Here is a 19,075-nt window from a genome sequence, read left to right as displayed (position 1 = left end):
AGCAGAGCCTCACACATGCGCAGTAGGGTTCCCGGAGTGAAGCTGAAAGGCTGCACCGACGGCTTTCCTTACTCGCAATGGAGGCGAAATGCACCCGGCAGCCAATTGAAACATCAGCTGCGGTGCCGACATCGCTGGACTCCAGGACAGGAAAGTGTCTGATTTTTTAAAAAGTCAGCAGCTGCAGTATGTGCAGCTGCTGACTTTTAATTTTTGCAGCAGTGGGCGGACCTCCGCTTTAATTCCATCCCTTGTGCTTTCACAATATCTGGCCCCATACCGGCTTAACGATCCATTTTTGCCTTGTTCCCCCCTCCTCCCAAGCTTTCTTCAACAGCTTGATATCCTGAGGAAGAACAAATGACTGCGGTAAGAAGTTGAACTCTTTGCGCCCAAAGCGAGCCTGCATCTTTGACAAATTCCTCCAAAGGCGATCCTTCCGGCCAATCTGAAAGGACCCTGGGAAATGATTCAGCTGGAGAGAAAAAAAAAAAAAAGTTTAAAAAAAAAAAATAAATAAAAGTACGGCCTAGGCTTAGGATTTCTCAACCTTTTGAAAATGGAGGAACCCCTGAAATAACTTTCAGATCTTAACAGAACTCCAGCTAATATTACAAGAGACATTAGAATGAACAGCAAATTGTAGATCTAAGAACAAACAATATGGCATATTTAGTGCATACAACACTCAGGGCTGTTCTATACAATATTTTTGATAACATTACTGAAATTACAACCCCAATTATAAAAAAAGTTGGGATGCTGTGTAAAATCTACATAAAAAAAAAAAAAGACAGAATGCAATGGTTTGCAAATCTCAAACTCATGTTTTAACTGAGAAAAAAAACCAAAAAAAAACCCCCAAACAAATGGACCATTTTACCCACTTGCCCTTCAGAAGATTTACCCCTCCCTTTACGACCAGGCCATTTTTTGCGATACTGCACTGCCAAACTTTAACTGACAATTGTGCAGTCATGCGCTGCTGTACCCAAATAAAATTTATGCCTTTATTTTCCCCACAAATAGAGCTTTCTTTTGGGAAGAAAGACAAATTTTAAAAAATAAATAAATAAAAAAAGCCCCTTTAAATTTCTGATAGAATTAATATATATATGTACTAGGGGAAGGCATGGATCACAGGATCCATGCCTTCTATACTGAAGGATCGGTAGGTGCCAGCGGACCAGCTCTCACTGTGTATAATCACAGTGGGAGCGGGGCTGCTGGTAGCGCACATGCATGCCTCAGAAGTTCCACTTTATCCAAGTTACACAGTTGGCAAGTGGTAAAGAAAAGAAAAATCAGGCAATTTTGAAATTGATGGCAGTCTCAAAAATGTTGGGACAGGGCAAAAATAAACTGGCAAATAAGTGGTACATTTTTCAACTAATTCGGTTAATCGGCAACAGGTCAGTAACATAACTGGGTATCAAAAGAGCATCTTAGAGACTCAGTGTCTCAAAAGTATAGATGGGCAGAGGTTCATTAATTTGTGAAAAGCTCCATCTAAAGCATATCAACCCATTTCAGAATAATGTTCCCCAACATAAAAAAAAAAAAAAAATAAAAATCGCGAAGACTTGAAATATATCATCTACAGTACATATAAACATCAAAAGATTCAGAGAATTTGGAAAAATCTGTGCGGAAGGGACAAGGTCAAAACACGATGATCTTTGGGCCCTCAGACAGCACTGCATCTTCTCTGGGTAAAAGCTCATTTAAAATGGTCTGTTGCAAAGTGGAAAACCGTTCTGTGTCTCAGACAAATCAAAAATGGACATTCTTTGGCAGCCATGGGCTCCACGTCCTCCAGACTAAAGAGGAGAGGGACATCCCGGCTTGTTATCAGCACTCAATTCAAAAGCCTGCATCTCTGATGGCATGGGGGCACCATGAATGCTGACAGATATATCCAGGTTTTAGAGCAGCATACGCTCCCATCCAGGTGTTGTCCCTAGCAGGACAATGCTTAACCGTATATTACATCTATGACAACAGCTTGGCTTCCTACTACAGGCATAGTATCTGTCGAATGTGACCCATTCAAGTGAACGGGGCCGCTCTGCAACCATATTAAGGGGTTAAAGGGGATTCAAGAGTTAGAAGAAGTATGGGTTTTTTTTTTTTTTTTTTTTATAATTCATGCTCCAATGCTGCATCTGCCCCCTGCTGGCTCCAACACAGAGCCCAGTGATCAAATACCGCTGATCGCTCGGTTCTCAGAGCTCTCTTAGCAGAGAGCCAGTGACTGTCAGTCACTGGTTCTCTGCTCTGCCCCCCCTGCACTCACTTGAGCGCTGGGCTGTGGAGGGGGCGGAAGTGGCCAGCTGACAGTCTAAGCTGGGTGCCGGTCCAGGGTTCTGGGCAGATCCTGACTAAATGGATGCGATCTTGAACAAGCCTTGACCGGCTTGGTGACAGCAGCTGCTAGTGTGAACGAACCCCAAGGCCTCATGTACACTGCTGCTGGTAAATGGACGTTTAGGAGCAGTTGGGCATTTTTTTCAACTGCTCCTGAACTCTCCTCTATGTTATCTTATCAGTACATGTACACAGGGTCATTTATAGTCGTTTCTAAGGCTTTTTTTGGGAACCCAAAAAAATGCTTTTAGAAGCTGTGTTTAGAGGCATTTCAAACGCTAAACGCGGTAACATGCGTTTAGCCATGTTTCATTTACAGGCATTTTTCATTTTTTGCTATTTTGAAAAAAAAAAAAAAAAAAAAAATTCAAAACGCTTCAAGACGCAAACGCGGCTAAAAGACTAAACGCGGCATGTAAACGCGGCTAAACGGCCGTTTTTAGACACCGGTTTCTAGCTGTCAAGTTAAATCGTTCAGGAGAGGTTGAACAAAGTCCCTTGTACATGAAGCCCAAAAGTTACAACCTTTACATTTTTCTTTTTTTATATCTCTTTGGTTTTAACAGCATTGTAAGAACATTACCTTCTGGTATTCTCGGATGCCTTTAAAGGCCGTAGACTTCATGTGATGGCCCCAACAACCCAACCAGTCATGGTTCTCTACAGAAAAATGATACCAAATTAAGGCTGTTATCAGAGAGTCAATAATCACTTGTAAGTAATAAGACATCGGACTTCAGGAAAATACAGAACTACCTACAGGTGTGGATAGGATTTCATAAAGAGAGACATAAGTATGGTACTCACTTTTGGTAACACGGAAGTGGGACCGGGCAACAGCTTGTTTCACTATATTTGGTGTCACAGTACTCATTTTCCACTTCAGCAGTTTTCTCTGTGCCCAAGGCAGTAGTTCCACTGGAGACACAAAGCAATAAGCAGGCTTGTAATAGTGACTTCTTCAAATATATGTAAACACCAACAATTCATTTTGGTTATTTGATCCCTTTTGGTATGTTGAATCATTTAAAAAGGGTTTTGTTATAGCTATTTGATAAGTGCAAAAACACATTTGCTGATCCTGCCAGAAATGTAGTGAGATGACAAACTTCCTGTGATTTCTGCCTGGGCTGCACTCAGCTACATTGTTCTGTTAACTACAGAACCTCCTACATGTTATGGAGAAGAGTAGTGTAGTAGTCCTGTCTGTTTTCCTGATACAGTGCAGTACAGTGAGCACTGACACATAGGAAGTGTACTACTAGCAGGATCACCAGATGAAAAACAAAAAAAGAAAAAATAATTCAAACTACATCTAATGACAGGTAACTTACAATATATTAACGTGGAACTTTACCCAAGAATTATGCCCCGTACACACGGTCGGATTTTCCGATGGAAAATGTCCGATCGGAGCGTGTTGTCGGAAATTCCGACCGTGTGTGGGCTCCATCGGACATTTTCCATCGTATTTTCCGACACACAAAGTTGGAGAGCAGGAGATAAAATTTTCCAACAACAAAATCCGTTGTCGGAAATTCCGATCGTGTGTACACAAATCCGACGGACAAAGTGCCACGCATGCTCAGAATAAATAAAGAGATGAAAGCTATTGGCCACTGCCCCGTTTATAGTCCCGATGTACGTGTTTTACGTCACCACGTTCAGAACGATCGGATTTTCTGACAACTTTGTGTGACCGTGTGTATGCAAGACAAGTTTGAGCCAACATCCGTCGGAAAAAATCCTAGGATTTTGTTGTCGGAATGTCCGAACAAAGTCCGACCGTGTGTACGCCCTATTAGACATTTATGGACATGCTGGGATTTCGTTTACTAAAACTGAAGAGTGCAAAATCTGATGCAGCTCTGCATAGAAACCAATCAGCTTCCAGGTTTTCCTGTCAAAGCTTAATTGAACAAGCTGAAGTTAGAAGCCGATTGGCTACCATCCCACAGCTGCACCAGATTTCGCACTCTCCAGTTTTAGTAAATCAACCCCACTAGGTCTTTTCTGAGGTGAAGATTCCTGTTTGTATTTACACTGCTCTGCACATGCAGCCACACTATGATTTTATCAGCCTTGGGTGGCTAATCTGACTATGTTCCTTTGTGTGTGCAAAACCCATCTACTAAAATACGCATTTACAACAGTACAAAGAATTCTCAGAGCACTATGCTTTTTTCATTTAAAGAGAATAAAGGTATCCCCCCCCCCAGATACTGTATTGCATCTCTAGGTGAAAACTCAGATGGAGCCAAATAAAGGAGAGGTATGAGTCAATACTTTGACTCATTTAGCTGAGTGTGTAAAGTTTCAGTCTTATCTACTGAGCCATGTACACAGCCTCCCCCCCCCCCTTTTTTTTTTTTAAACAGGAGATAAAAAGGTAAAACAAAAAAAAAGTGTGGAAAAAAAAAAAAAAAAAAAAAAAAAAAAAAAAAGGGAAGAACCTCAACCTGTACCAGTTTATTGGCAACATTTCATACTTGCCCAGCTACAAAAATAGTACAACAAATACAGCGGGTAAAAAAAAAAAAAAAAAAAAAAAGTATTGAACACGTCAACATTTTTCTAGGTAAATATATTTCTAAGGGTCCTTTCACACTGGGGCGGGGGCGTCGTCGGTGGTAAAGCGCCGCTATTGTAAGCGGCGCTTTACCGTCGGTATGCGGCCGCTAGCGGGGGCGGTTTTACCCCCCTGCTAGCGGCCGAGAAAGGGTTAAAACCACCGCAAAGGGCCTCTGCAGAGGCGCTTTGCCGGCGGTATAGCCGCGCCGTCCCATTGATTTCAATGGGCAGGAGCAGTATACACTCCGCTCCTTCACCGCTCCGAAGATGCTGCTGGCAGGACTTTTTTTTACCGTCCTGCCAGCGCATCGCTCCAGTGTGAAAGCCCTCGGGGCTTTCGCACTGGAATTAAAGCAGCGGCTGTTTCGGGTCAGTTTGCAGGTGCTATTATTAGCGCAATAGCGCCTGCAAACCGCCCCTGTGTGAAAGGACCCTAATGGTGCTACTGAAGAAATTTTTCTTGTCAAATTTGTTTATTGAAGTTTAACAATTTATTGACCACATGTCAGTAACAACCCATGCAATCCATACAAAGGCACCAAAACAAATAAGTTCAGAAATTAAGTTATGTGTAATAAAATGGAAAACGTATTGAAAGTGCAAACTGAAATTTAATACTTCGTACAAAATCCTTTGTTGGTAAAGACAGCTTCAAGACACCTCCTGTATGGAGAACTTTGTGGATGAATGTGCGAAAGCAATGCATGCAACTAAGTCCTGCAGGGCTGACACAGCCCACTGTCCTCTATGGGGCACTCGGATGGAAACGGACTGCATGTCCGTTTCCATCCGATCCGCTGGATGGATGGCGAACATATCGCCATGTGTCCGTTTTCAGCAGATTTGTTGGATCAGATGCCCATGTGAAAGTCCGCCGCCCCATTAAGGACAATGGGTGGTCAGATCAGGTCTGTCTGAAAAACTGACAGGCAGACCCGATCGGTCTGCTGGTGTGAAAGGTGCCTTACATTGGAGGCCGATAGGAGACTGGTCCCTTTATACTGGTGCTCATTGTGAAGAATGTAACCTTTACAGACAGCTAAAAGGATCATTGGTGCCCTTGGTTACTTATCAGAAGGGACAGATTTCACTGGTCCTACACCACTGACTATTCCAGGTGACACTGGCTCCAGAAATATCCAGGGACCATCAGGCAAAGGGCCAATTTGCCAACAGCTCATTACTCAAAGAATCTCAGGCAACCTCTGGAGGAAACTTTAAGTTTCCACGGATGCCTGGCTGAGAATGGCTGTTCTGGATTCAATACTGGAGTGAAAACACTCATTATGACAAAAAAGTGGACACAATGGGGCTGATTTACTAAAACTGAAGCGTGCAAAATCTGGTTCAGCTCTGCAGAGAGAAAGCTTCTAGTTTTATTGTCAAAGCTTAAAGGACAAGTTCACCTTTCATAACATCTTACACCCATATACTGCCCACCCAGCTGCGTCCCTCGTGCACAGTGTTCTGTGGATGGAAAAATACAAGTCCCGACGGCCTTAGCAGCTGTCAGCTTGTAGTTCTCAATGAACTACCACAGCGCTGTTAATGCTGTGGTAGTTCATTGATTCTTCCTGTTAGAATGTATCAGTTTGCTCAGACGAGGTACAAGAAAGCAGATACACTGACAGATTTACAGGAGACCTGGCATGGCATCAGCAACCTGCTGATCACAGGTGCAATACTTTACGGCTCCCAAAACAAAAAGATAAATGAAAAACTTTGCATTTATTATTTTTGTCAAAAGGTGAACTTATCCTTTAATTGAACAAGCTGATGTTATGAGCGGATTGGCTACCAGGTACAGCTACACCAGATTCGGAGTGCTCCAGTTTTGGTAAAGCTCCCCCAATGAGTGTCAGTATTTACTAACGATCAGAATGTTTTGATATGAACACACTTTTGCTGATATACATGTTACAAATTGTGTAATTTTGTTACAAAAACACCACTTGGGCAAAATTTGTATTAAAGCAGAGTTCCACCCAAAAGTGGAGCTTCCTCTGATTTGTCTCCTCTCCCCCTCCGGTGCCACATTTGGCACCTTTCGGGGGAGGGGGCAGTTACCCGTCTGACAGGTATCCTGTTCCCACTTTCGGGGGTCTGGACCCCTCTGCTCCCTCCTCCTTCCCCTGCCGCCGGACCAGTAGGAGAGAGAGGAGCGCATTAGGCGGCGGCATGAACCCAACAGCTGATGCACAGGCAATTGTCCTATTAAACGCCAGCAGCTGCAGTATGTGTAGCTGTTGGCTTTTAATTTTTGTAGCGGTGGGCAGACCTCCGATTTAAGCTGGCTACACATTATACAATTTTCTTGTTCTATTTCCTTTAGATTTACCTTAAAACTATGTAGACCAAGGGCCTACCAGATTGCATACAAATAGAAAATGTTTAGGTTTGACCTCATATTACATGGTTTTGGTAAATCTAAAGGAAAATTGTACAAGAAAATTCTATAATGTATGGTCAGCTTTAGTTTTTGCATGAATTACGAACTCAACACAGTTCTCTGTTGGGAGGCATCCCATTGTGAAAGCAACATGCGCACATCTTACCCTTCTCATCCTGAGTGCCAAAGTAAACAGTCGAAGGCATGTTCGGGAACAGGCTAGGGGTCAAGGCAGGTTTCAGAATAAGGTCTCCATTTACAGGCGTCTCATCCATATTGTCAGCACATGGTCTAAAAATAAAGATCATAATCTGAATTGTACCACTCATACATTTACAATTACTTACACGTGTGTACACACACACACACACCTGACAAGCTCAGGTAAAGTTTGTTTGCGACTGCATAAAAATACATGTTAACCCTGCCAGAAATCCAGTGTTCTTAGATCCCACAGTGCACTAAACTAAAATCTCAATGTTCCAAGTTCTGTCCTACGAATTACAGAACCCCTCCTTACTCTGTAAATGAAATATAGAGCAGGGGGGGGGGGTTAGACTAATCAAAAGAGCAGCCTAGGGTGTCGACACTGCTCCTCCACAGAGAGTATGAACTGCAAGTGTGTTACTGGCAGGATCGCCAAGTTAAAATACAAGGATAAAAAAAAGCCATAAATAAATAAAAGATAGACCTAAACTCTAATAAAATGGCTGTTTTTGTGGTGCAAGTCCCAAAAAACTATATATTACTCTTTTTTTTTTAAAGATCTCTCTCACATGTATGTATATAGATAGATAAGATAGATAGATAAGATAGATAGATAAGAATAGATAAGAATAGATAGATAGACATACATATTCTCACACACCTTTTTTGCAGGTTTAGGAAAAAAAAAAAAGTGCATTTATGAATTATGTATTTTTCCCTGTGCAGCCTGTAAGGCATTGCACCCACAATCAGCAGATGCAATACCAAGATCCTGCAGATTCAGCACACTGTTTGCCCGTACCTCATATAGGGACAGACAGTTACTGAATGCAGGAAAAATCAGTGGACTACCAGAGCACTCACCAGTGCCCTCTTAGTCCATTGAAAACTACAAGCCGTTGGCGTCAACAGCCGACAGTATTTGTAGTCCATTTATTCACAGAACTCTGAATGAAGAACGCAGCCATGTGGGTGGAGACCAGCACAGCCTCGCTGTTTTTCAGCTGCGGGAAGAGAATCTACAGCCTGCTATCACAGGGCTGGTAAAAAAAAAAAAAAAAAAAAAAAATATATCAGAAGAAGAGGAGGCAGAAGTTAAAACAGGTTATGTGTTCCCTCCTAAATTCAGGTGGAACATGTAACATGTTCCAAAAGGTGAACTTAGCCTTTAAGTGCATACAATTCATTCACAGGCAACATGTGAAGTGCTGACCTCAGTACGCAGCAATAGAGACGAAAAGTGCTGTCAATCACACCCTTGGGTGGGCAAGCTAAAGATAGCTGAAAGGGGTTGTAAAAGTAAAAATTTTTTCACCTTAATGCATTCTATGCATTAAGGTGAAAAAACTTTTGACAGTACCGCCGCCCCCAGCCCCCCCGTTTTACTTACCTGACGCCTCGAATCTTCGCTGCACGTTCTTGTCATCTTCGCTGCAGCTCAGCCTGGTCGCTGATTGGCTGCAGTGGATGGATTGAAAGCAGCGCAGCCATTGGCTCGCGCTGCTGTCAATCACATCCGATGACGCGGCGCGCCGGGGGGCAGGGCCGAGTGATACAGCGAGCGGCTATAGCCGCCGGCTGTATCACGGGAGCGCGCCCGCAAGCACTCACCACCATGCGAGGGAGCTCGCATTAAGGTGGTGAATGCTTGCGGGGAGGAGCTGAAACAGCCGCCGAGGGACCCCAGAAGACTAGGTTCGGGGCCACTCTGTGCAGAACGAGCTGCACAGTGAAGGTAAGTATGATATGTTTGTTATTTTTTTTTAAAAAAAAAATTACCTTTACAACCGCTTGAAGCTTCGATTTAGCCTGGCCTGCTTTGTACTATATAACTGTACTTATCAGTGAGGCGAAGCATGCATCAAGTATGTTGTCCTGCAATTTCATGCAGTAATGTGTATCCCCTGGTAACAAACATTATGCATGCTTAGGTGTCACCCAGCGACAGGAAGAGGTGAAAAGTCTAATTCAAGCAACGTGCTGAGTTTTGATTATAAGCAAGAGCAGAAGTGAGATTTTAAAGCAGTGCAAGTGCTGTGAAGACATAATAGTAAAAAAAAAAAAAAAAAGTTTCTATGTGAAAGAAATAAGGTTTACATACACTTTAATGCAGTCTATTAGGCTGTAATATATTAGATTTTTGGCTACACCACACAGCTTTGCCAGCAAAAATAGAAAAAGGTTAAATCAATCTTCCACAAATTCTTTGGAAACGACTAGTCACGGTAAGTCACATAGGGTAAGAGAAGCATAATGACAATATGTAAAACATTATACCTGGGTGAGTCTGACATCAGTGAAGCAGAGGACACTTGGATAACAGAAAGGTCATCAGGATCTGAATTAGAACACAGAAAATATGAGGAATCAGGGACCACTGAGAGAAGATACTGGGGCAGTCATTTCTTAACATATACCAACCTTCCTCATCCTCTTCTTCATCCTGGCTGTCATCTAGACCTTCCGGAAGCTCCTCCTCGGCACAGTCAGGTTCACAGATTGGCACCAGAAGGCTACAATGAAAAAAAACAAAAGCTCAGAATAAAGAACGTCAAACAAGTGTGAGTAGTGCATACAGCCAAATAAAAGCTGAAAGTGGTTGTAAAGCTTTGTTTTAAAAATAATAACAAACATGCCTATACTTACCTGCTCTGTGCAATGGTTTTGCACAGAGCAGCCTCGATCCTCTTCTTCTGGGGTCCCTCGCCGACGTTCCAGGCCCCACCTCCTCATCGGATGCCCCCAGGGAAAGTTGCTTTCCCTGGGTGCACCTGTCCGTGCTTACTCCTGAGTCCCACTGCTGTGTACATTGACAGACAGCGGGACTCTGCCCCGCCCCCATGTCACCGGATTTGATTGACAGCAGAGGGAGCCAATCGCTCCTGTTATCAATCTGTCCAATGAGGAGAGAAACAGTGGTGGAAGCCATTGCACATCGCTGGAACAGATGAGTTCAGGTAAGGAAAAGGGGGGTCTGGGGGGGCAGCTGCAGCAGAGAAGGTTTTTCACCTGAATGCATTCAGGTGAAAAACCTTAAGGCTTTAGAACCACTTGAACTTCAGGCAAGCTAAGCATACAGATGGGATACATGTATGGAAGCCTTTTTACCTCTCAAAAGGTTTGTATATCTGTCCATCCAGTTCTGAGATTGATACAGCTTTGCCACACAGGACAAGCCCTGCCTGGTTATGAGGGGAGACCTGACTTTAGTCTGCTGTAATTAAATAACAGTTACAGGTCTTGTCTCTTCCTCAGCCTGCAATTGGATGGTACAAGGAGAAGCAGCAGACTGATGAGCTCACCTGTGTGTCACCTCTGCTCTCTTCTATTAGCAAGCTTGTTAGGACATGAGCACTACAGTACCACCAATTGGATTCTTGTGCTGCTTCTTCTCTTAATCTAAGCTCTGCAGCAGTATGGTCATGGCAAGGTCAAACTGCTGGTTTAACACAGTCCTCAGTGGAAAATTGGCTGTGCAAGTATTTAGGACAGGGGTCTCCAAACTTTCTAAACAAAGGGCCAGTTTATGGTCCTTCAGACTATAGGGTGGCCAGACTGCGGCAATTGGGAGTAGAAAATGTCTGAGGTTTGGTGGTCAGTGAGAGAATAAAAATGATATAGGGCCTGTGGACAGCAGGAGGAATAGTGCCCCATCATTGGTGTCGGGGGGAGGAATAGTGCCCCATCATTGGTGTCGGGGGGGGGTGCCCCATCATTGGTGTCGGGGGGATAGTGCCCCATCATTGGTGTCGGGGGGGGGGGGGGGAATAGTGCCTCATATCAGTGGGTGGAACAGTGCCACAAGGGCCAGATAAAAGCAAGAAAAGGGCCGTGTTCAGCCAGCTGGCCACAGTTTGGAGACACGGATTTAGGAGATAGAAAGATGAAAATAACAATCTTACACTGGACTAAACACCCGACACCATGAAAATAAAATAGAGTACAACTTACTCTTGCTCACTTGCTGCAGAATCTGGTTGGTCACCAACGTCTTTCACACAAGCTCTATTAAGATGAATGGTTGAGATCTGAGAGGCCATTACAGTGATGTTCTCTCGCTGTGCCGTTTCCCCAGTAACAGGAGGTTGGGGTTCACTTGTTATACTAGAAGTCTCAGTAGTTTGATATGTAGTACCAACATTATTAGAGTCCATTTCTGCAGCAATCAAATTGCTGGTGTTTAGTTTGGTGCAGACGTTGGCACTGCAAAGACTACCACTGTCACTAAGGCAATGACTATCAGATATCAGGCTGCAAGGCGAGATGTTATTTGGAAGGCCTGGATGGAAGGCAGGTGGAGATTTTTCATCAAAGCTAGTTAATGCCTCTTCATTTTGGTAAACTGCTTTTGGTGTAATGTCAAAATGTCTTCCAGTTAATCGTCTTACAGCTTGCGTAAGTTGGACCCCTCTGTAAGGAACATCAGTAACGGTGTTATGTATTGGACACGTAGCATCCTCTGTTTTGGCTGCCCCTTGAATACTGGAGGAAACATTCTCTGGGCCAATACTATTGTGAGTTAATATTGGAACCCCACTACTGGGCAAAACAGTCTCACCATTATGCCAGGAAGCAGACTTTGCTCCGTGTGGAGAAGTTTTGTTCTTTCTATTGTCCCCCTGTGGAGGCAAAGGCACTTTAGCACTGGTAGGATATAAAAAAGAGTTCATAATTAGGGCCGGCCTGGAAGCATCTGAAGAAAGTTTTGGCGATAGCGTTACACTGGTAGGTCTTCGGATACCAACTTCAGTGAGCTCTCCCGCTGCACTGGGCAGAGGAAACTGATCTATCAACGAGGAGGTCATGGCACCAGCACTTCTGATAGACTTAGGAAAAGGCCTGACTGTAGAGGCGTATGACCTCTGATCTTCTGCTTTTGTTCTTAAAGATGGAGATTCAGTTCTACTGTAAGGTCTCTGGTGAATCAACGGTCTATAGAAGACCGAAGTTCTTTCAAGAGTTTCAAAGTATTTTGGCGGAGTCCTTGGAGGAGTTGGTGTTATAGACACTGCCTTCTTACTTGGCGCAGAAAAATAAGAACTGGGAACCATACAGTGAACATGTTGACGATTGTAGCCAAAAGTAGCATTCTTCTTCTCCAGTTTACAGATAGGCAAGACCTGTGTAGTCACGTGGCTCTTTTTGGGTGGTTTGGGTTTCTCCAGCTGACGAGTCAGCTTTGGAATACAGTCACATTTAAATTCTGCATCATACACCTGAGCCCCAACAGATGCCATTAAATGGCCATATCAATAGATCTTAGTCCAACAATAAATACATCTTCATCAAAGCCACATGGCTAAATATCCTGACGGACGGACACTTGGGCCTAAAAGAGGAAAAAAAAAAAAAAATTAAAATAAAGTATGAATATGGTAATTATATGGTGTATGCAAACCCCACACATGAACTTTGCATATTTAAAAAAGTAGAAGTACAGCCAAAGCTTGTTTGGCTGTACTTCTGTGGATCAGCAGTTTGTTCTGCACTCCTGTGACCAGTTTTCAGCAGACAGCAGGCTGAAGTCATGGAGCCGGTCCAGGCTGGGGCAAGATCGTGACAAAATGGTCAGGATCTGCACCTGGTTTAGCCTCTCAGCGAGCCATTGAGAGCCTGAGCTAGCCGCTCCTGCCCCCTCCACAGCCCAATGCTCAGGCGAGTGTGGGGAGGACAGAGAGCCAGTGACTGACCATCACCAACTCTGCTCACAAAGCTCAGAGAACCAAGCGATCAGCAAGCTAAGGCTCAGTTCACACCAATGCCTTTTTCATGCGTTTTGCAGAAACCCAGGACATTTTTAACATGGGTTCCTATGGAACACATTAATGCATTTTTGTGCCTGTGCGTTTTTCAAAAGGGTCAGGGATTTTTTTTTTAATGCAAAACAGTGCTTTTCATGCTTTTTTGGTTCAATAGAGAAACTGCAAAAAAGCATGTAGTAGCGCGTTCCCACGGCTATTTTACCGCAATTTGTAGTTTTTAATCTGCACAAAAATTTGCCAAAAAAAAAAAAAAATAAAATCACAAAAACAGCAAAAAGCACTGCAGAAACGCTCAAAAGCAAACTGCATAGATGGGAATGCAGCCTTAGAGCCAATGGGGGACCGATGCTGCCTCCACCTAGGTAAGTATAATTTAAAAAAAAAAAAAAACCCCTTTAACTTTATTTTTTGGTCTGTTTTAGTCCTCATGCACACGGACGTTTTTACAGCTGCTTTTTTGAGCTTTTTTTGCAGCTTAAAAAGGCCTGTCTATGTTAGTCTATGGCTTCATGCCCACCTAGGCGTTTTTGAGCTGCAAGTGGCCTGGGCGTTTTTAAGCTGTAAAAAAAAAACCCAGGACCAGTGGGTTCTGAGAGACGTTTTTCAGCTGTAAAAACGCTCTAACGCTGAAAAAACGCTCAAAAATGCTCAAAAACGTCATTCACCAACGGTTTTTAACGTTTTTGATCCATTGAAAAAAAAAAAACCCGCTAAAAACGCTAACGCGGAAAAACGCTCAAAAACGCTATTGCAAAAACGCTGAAAAAAGCTTAAAAAATTACTGCAAAGATACTGGTGTTTTCATAACGTTATTTTAAGTCTGTGTGCATGAGGGCTAAAAGAGAAGAGTAAACTAGCAATAAAATAAAAAAATCCAGAGAGATGATCATTTTCTGTGCTTTCTACCTTTTCAATTCTCATATTTCTCAAGCTAAGAGAACATATCACCAATGTTATGGAGGTGAGGAAAGGGAAAGGTGACCACACTGCTCCTCCATAGACAGGATACAGTGATCGATCGCAGTCACTAGGGTTGCACCGATACTAGCATCGGTACCGACACAGAGTATTTGCACAAGTATTGTTACTCATGCAAATGCACCGATACCTGAAACCAATATGTTCAGGCTCGGTTCTCCGGGCTGCCAGTGGGTCTCCCCTGTTGACAGCTAAAGTGTTAAAGAAGTCTGGTAAGCAGCTGGCAATGTTTATTAACAACATTGTTCAGCCTCTGAAAACACTAAAATAAAAAGAAACATTGTTTCTTTTTGTATCTTTCTGTTTCTTCATCTGTAGATCAAAGGGATGAACAAATGTTCCTCTGTTTAACCCCTTATTAACCCTTAATTTGCTCTAATCAGCCTTAATTCCCTATTGTCCTCCATTTAATGTATATTCCTGCTTTTTTTTGTTCACGTCTATTTTATAAACGATTAAAATTTTTTTTTTTTAATTTGCTTTGTTAGTGAATATTTTTGAACATATATATTAACTACTTCCCACCCGGCCACTGCACATAAAACGGCCGGGTGGTCCTTTCCTCGTTCTGATCTGAGTGGACGTTCAGAAACGTCCCTTAGAACGAGTGCTCTCAGCGCGACCACGAGGCACACTGCGGCTTGATCCTGTGATCATTCTGATCACAGGATCCAGCTGAGCAGAGATCGGGATATGGGCACTGTGATTGGTCCTCCCAATCACCTGACGGCTGTGTCCAATCACAGCCGTCACAATGTAAACAGACGTGCGTCTCTGTGACAGTTCTCCCCGCCGAGCTCAGTGCAGGGGGGCCCATCTGCAGATCTGTGACAGCTCTCTGTGTGAGGATGATTTTACACAGAGATCGGTTACAGATCACCCCACAAAGCACACCAAACACCACTGATACCCCTGTCCCTATACACATTTCAGTGTCCCAATAAAAAATCTGCCTGTCCCCTATCACTGCCAACACCAAAGTAACACTGATTTGGGTTATTTTTACCAAAGAAATGTAGCAGCATCATTTTTGGTCAAAATTTATCAAGAGAAATTGCTTATTTGCTAAATTTTATACCAGAAACTAAGAAAAATGCATTTTTTTGGGAAAATTTTTGTGGCGTAAAAAATAAAAACCCCATTGCTGATTAAATACCACCAACAAAAAAAGCTCCATTTGTGTGAAAAAAAAAAATGATAAAAATTTAAAAATTTCATTTGGGTACAGTGTTGAATGACCGCACAATTGTCAAATCAAAGTGTGACAGCGCTGAAAGCTGAAAATTGGTCTGGGAAGGAAAATCGGGTACTCCGTAAAAAAAAAAAAAAAAAAAAAAAAAAAAAAAAAAAAAAAGGAAAAACTAATGCAGCCACCACATCAAAGGACTGTTATTGGGTTTAGATACTTTGTCTTGTAAGCAATTGCTTAGAAGACACTACATTTTGGTTACTATTCAAGACATCAATAAGGCTACTTTCACACTGGGGCGTTGGCGGTAAAGCGCCGCTATTTTTAGCATCGTTTTTGCGGCCCTTTTTCGGCCGCCGGGGGGGGCACTTTTAACCCCCTAACGCTAAAAAAGGGTTAAAAGCACCTGAAAAGCGCCCCTTTGCCAGCGCTGCCTATTGATTTCAATGGGCAGGGGCGCTGTAGAAGTGGTGTATAAACCGTCTCAAAGATGCGGCTTGCAGGACTTTTTTTGGCGTCCTGCCAGCGCACCGCTCTAGTGTGAAAGCACTCGGGCTTTCACACTGGAGTGAGAGGAGAGGCTCTTTATGTAAAGACGGTTTATTTATAAGTTTTGCAGTTAAACATAGCAATCACAGTAAAGTAAATACAGGAATAGAAAAGGGGGGGGGGGGGGGACGACAACAGGGGACCAATTACACATTGCCTAAGCAAATATATTTGGGGACCTTAGCAACCCAATAAAATCAATGACGTGACTTAGTAGGCACATATACCATCCAGAGCAAATATCTCCCCCCCCATTTGGGGGAGAGAGAGAGAGAGAGAGAGAGAGAGAGAGAGAGAGAGAGAGAGAGAGAGAGAGAGAGAGAGAGAGAGAGAGAGAGAGAAGAGAGAGAGAGAGAGAGAGAGAGAGGAGAGAGAGAGAGAGAGAGAGAGAGAGATGAGAGAGAGAGGAAGAGAGAGAGAAGAGAGAGAGAGAGAGAAGAGATGAGAGAGAGAGAGAGAGAGAGAGAGAGAGACTCACCTGGAAGCTGATGGTTTCTATGCAGAGCTGCATCAGATTTTGCCATGACCAGTTTTAGTAAATCAATCCCATGAATTCCACTTCTGCCTAGGCACCCTTACATATAGTGGTAGATACTAAAGCTGGTGCACTCAGAATCTGGTGCAGCTGTGCATGGTAGCCAAAGAGCTTGATTTTCCCACTCTCCAGCGTTAGTAAATAAACCCCATTGTGTTGGCTTTAATTTACTTTTAAATGAATCAGAGGTTCTGCACAGTAGACAGTGCAATACCATCCAGGGCTTCATCATCTGCACAGTATCTGATACTCTGCAGACAAAGAGCTGTAAACCAAGTCATAGGCCAATTAGCCCAGCAACCGGTAAAGATTACATCAAGCATGGCTCAGCGCAGTATTAATTAAGCCCTTTCCTCCACTGTTCTCTTAAGATATTAATGAGGATGCATTTCCTAAAGACAGATTAAATGCCTGAAAGGCGCTAGTTTGAGAATAGGATTCAGCACTCATTATGCTTTTAAAAACCCCTCATAACCAATAGAGAAATCTGTGAGAGGCTTCCGAGTACAAAATCATTTATAAAACTGACAAAGAGACAAAGTGAGGGTACTTTCAAAGAAGGATTCTGAATATAAATTCAGAAAACACCACATCATCACAATGGTCAACTAAGCTGTTATGAATGAATTCATAAAAACTGGGTTTACTATAGAGGGAAGCTGTGATTGCCCAGGTACCATTTGATAGCTGTGGGCCAATCACAGCCACCCTGTACCATGTGATTAAGCTGTAGCCAATCACAGATCACTAGTAATCACAGCTGTTAATGGAACCATTCAAAACATAAAAAAATAAAATGTTAAAAAATAAATGAAAAAACAAAAATAAAAAAAACAAACACTTATTTTTTTTTTTTTTAAACATACTGTCTATCCCTGATCACTACCACACCAGTCAAATGAAGACTCTGTACTGCACTGGTGACAGTCATTTTCGAAAAAACTGCAACTTCGAGAAAACTCGCCATGCCTCTTAAAGACCTGCAGACGGTCTACTTTCCAACAAGCGGGTCTTTTGGGGGAGAGGTATTTGTACTGCCCTGACATTTCAAGGGCCCAAGAAATGAGATAGGCCGTCAGGGTCAATCAATTTTCAAATATATACACCAGTTTTATAGACGCTGTGACTCTCACAAGCCAAATAAATATACACTTTTTTTTTTTTTTTTAACCAAAGACAATGTAGCGGAATACATTTTGGCTTAAATTTTTAAGGAAATCTGATTTTATTGGATGTGTTTTATAACAAAAAGTAGAATTTTTTCTCCCATTTATATAGTTTTAAAAAAACAAAACAAAAAAAAAACCAGCGATGATCAAATACCACCAAAAGAAAAGCACTATGTGTGAAAAAAAAATATACACATTTTTATTTGGGTACAGTGTTGCATGACAATGCAATTGCCAGTTAAACTAGCGCAGTGCTGAATATCAAGCAATGGCCTGGTCATGAAGGGGATAAATCTTCCGGGGCTCAGGTGCTTTATTTCTCTTTCTTAGTATTGGCTATTGCATCTTCTGTGTAATAATGATTTGCATCTCTTGTAACAAACCTTGAAAAGACCAATAAAAACCCTTTGTGAAATAAATTGTTCTGGATTCTGGTGAGTGTTCACCTTGTGGACTTATCGATTTGGATTTACATTTTTACTAAACGCCGGGAGCATAACGATCGCTATATTTCCAGCAATCCGATGTGGGACCTTATGTCTCAGCTGCAGAGTTGCGCATGCAGCCGCCATGCCTGCCATTCCCCCTCTTGTCCAATTACCAAGCCTAAAATACAAAGTCTTCTGTGAATGAACAGCATAGGGGAGGATCAGGCAGAGCAAATGCTGTTGTAAGAAGACAGCGCCTCTCTTCTCAGAGCTTGTTCAAACTAGTGCTCCACCGCAGGGTTTTTTCTGCCCCCCCCCCCAGTATGAATGGGCCCTCCGAGGACCGGGAGTGTACCTGCGCTTTCCGGAGGCCAGTAAAACGGTTACATGCAAACTAAAGAGATAAGTCCACAAGCTGGTATGCACCTCAGACTTAAAGTGGTTGTAAACCCTTCCATAGACCCAGTGAAGGTGATACACAGACATGAAATAAATCTGCCTACATTGGGCTGTACCTGTTTATCTGCAGTCTTCTCGTCATCAGTTCAAAGTGCAGAATGTATACAGCTATGTCTGAGATTTCAGAACGCAGAGGGCGGGGAGCTGAAGTTTCACGCTTGCAAAGCTCAGCGAGGAGAACTCTGAGAGCTGGTTGGAGGGAAGGTACACACCCCGCCCCCCCCTTTACACAGCACACAGGAACAGAGCCGAGACTGTCAATCACAGGCTGTGTGCTGAGCTCCCCTCCCATCAGATTTTTTTCTATTGGTGTCAGAAGTGTCAAACTTGTCAAAAGTTTTATGTTGACAGCAGAGAGAATGAAGTAGCATACAGAAATGACACTTATTGCTCTGAATTTAGACAAGTACACACTATAGAGGAATATGCTTTGTTCACATTTCATGTCTGAGGTTTGCAACCACTTTTAAAC

At 42.9% G+C, this 19,075-nt stretch overlaps 1 protein-coding gene across 1 annotated transcript in view; it reads right to left on the bottom strand.

Moving 5' to 3' along the window:
• Positions 1-12,863, bottom strand: part of TTLL4 (tubulin tyrosine ligase like 4) — a gene marked incomplete at its 5' end in the record, with an annotated part of 53,288 nt that extends 40,425 nt beyond the window's left edge. The window contains 7 exon segments of the mRNA XM_073634305.1: positions 281-475; positions 2,951-3,027; positions 3,175-3,285; positions 7,494-7,618; positions 9,812-9,872; positions 9,956-10,047; positions 11,486-12,863. Coding sequence (XP_073490406.1) covers positions 281-475; positions 2,951-3,027; positions 3,175-3,285; positions 7,494-7,618; positions 9,812-9,872; positions 9,956-10,047; positions 11,486-12,771 — 1,947 coding nt within the window.
• Between the last annotated feature and the right edge of the window lie 6,212 nt (positions 12,864-19,075).

Source organism: Aquarana catesbeiana, linkage group LG06 (assembly GCF_042186555.1).
Source record: "Aquarana catesbeiana isolate 2022-GZ linkage group LG06, ASM4218655v1, whole genome shotgun sequence".
NCBI classification, from domain to species: domain Eukaryota; kingdom Metazoa; phylum Chordata; class Amphibia; order Anura; family Ranidae; genus Aquarana; species Aquarana catesbeiana.
Note: the sequence above shows the minus strand (reverse complement) of the source record. Positions and strands in the feature narration are given on the sequence as shown.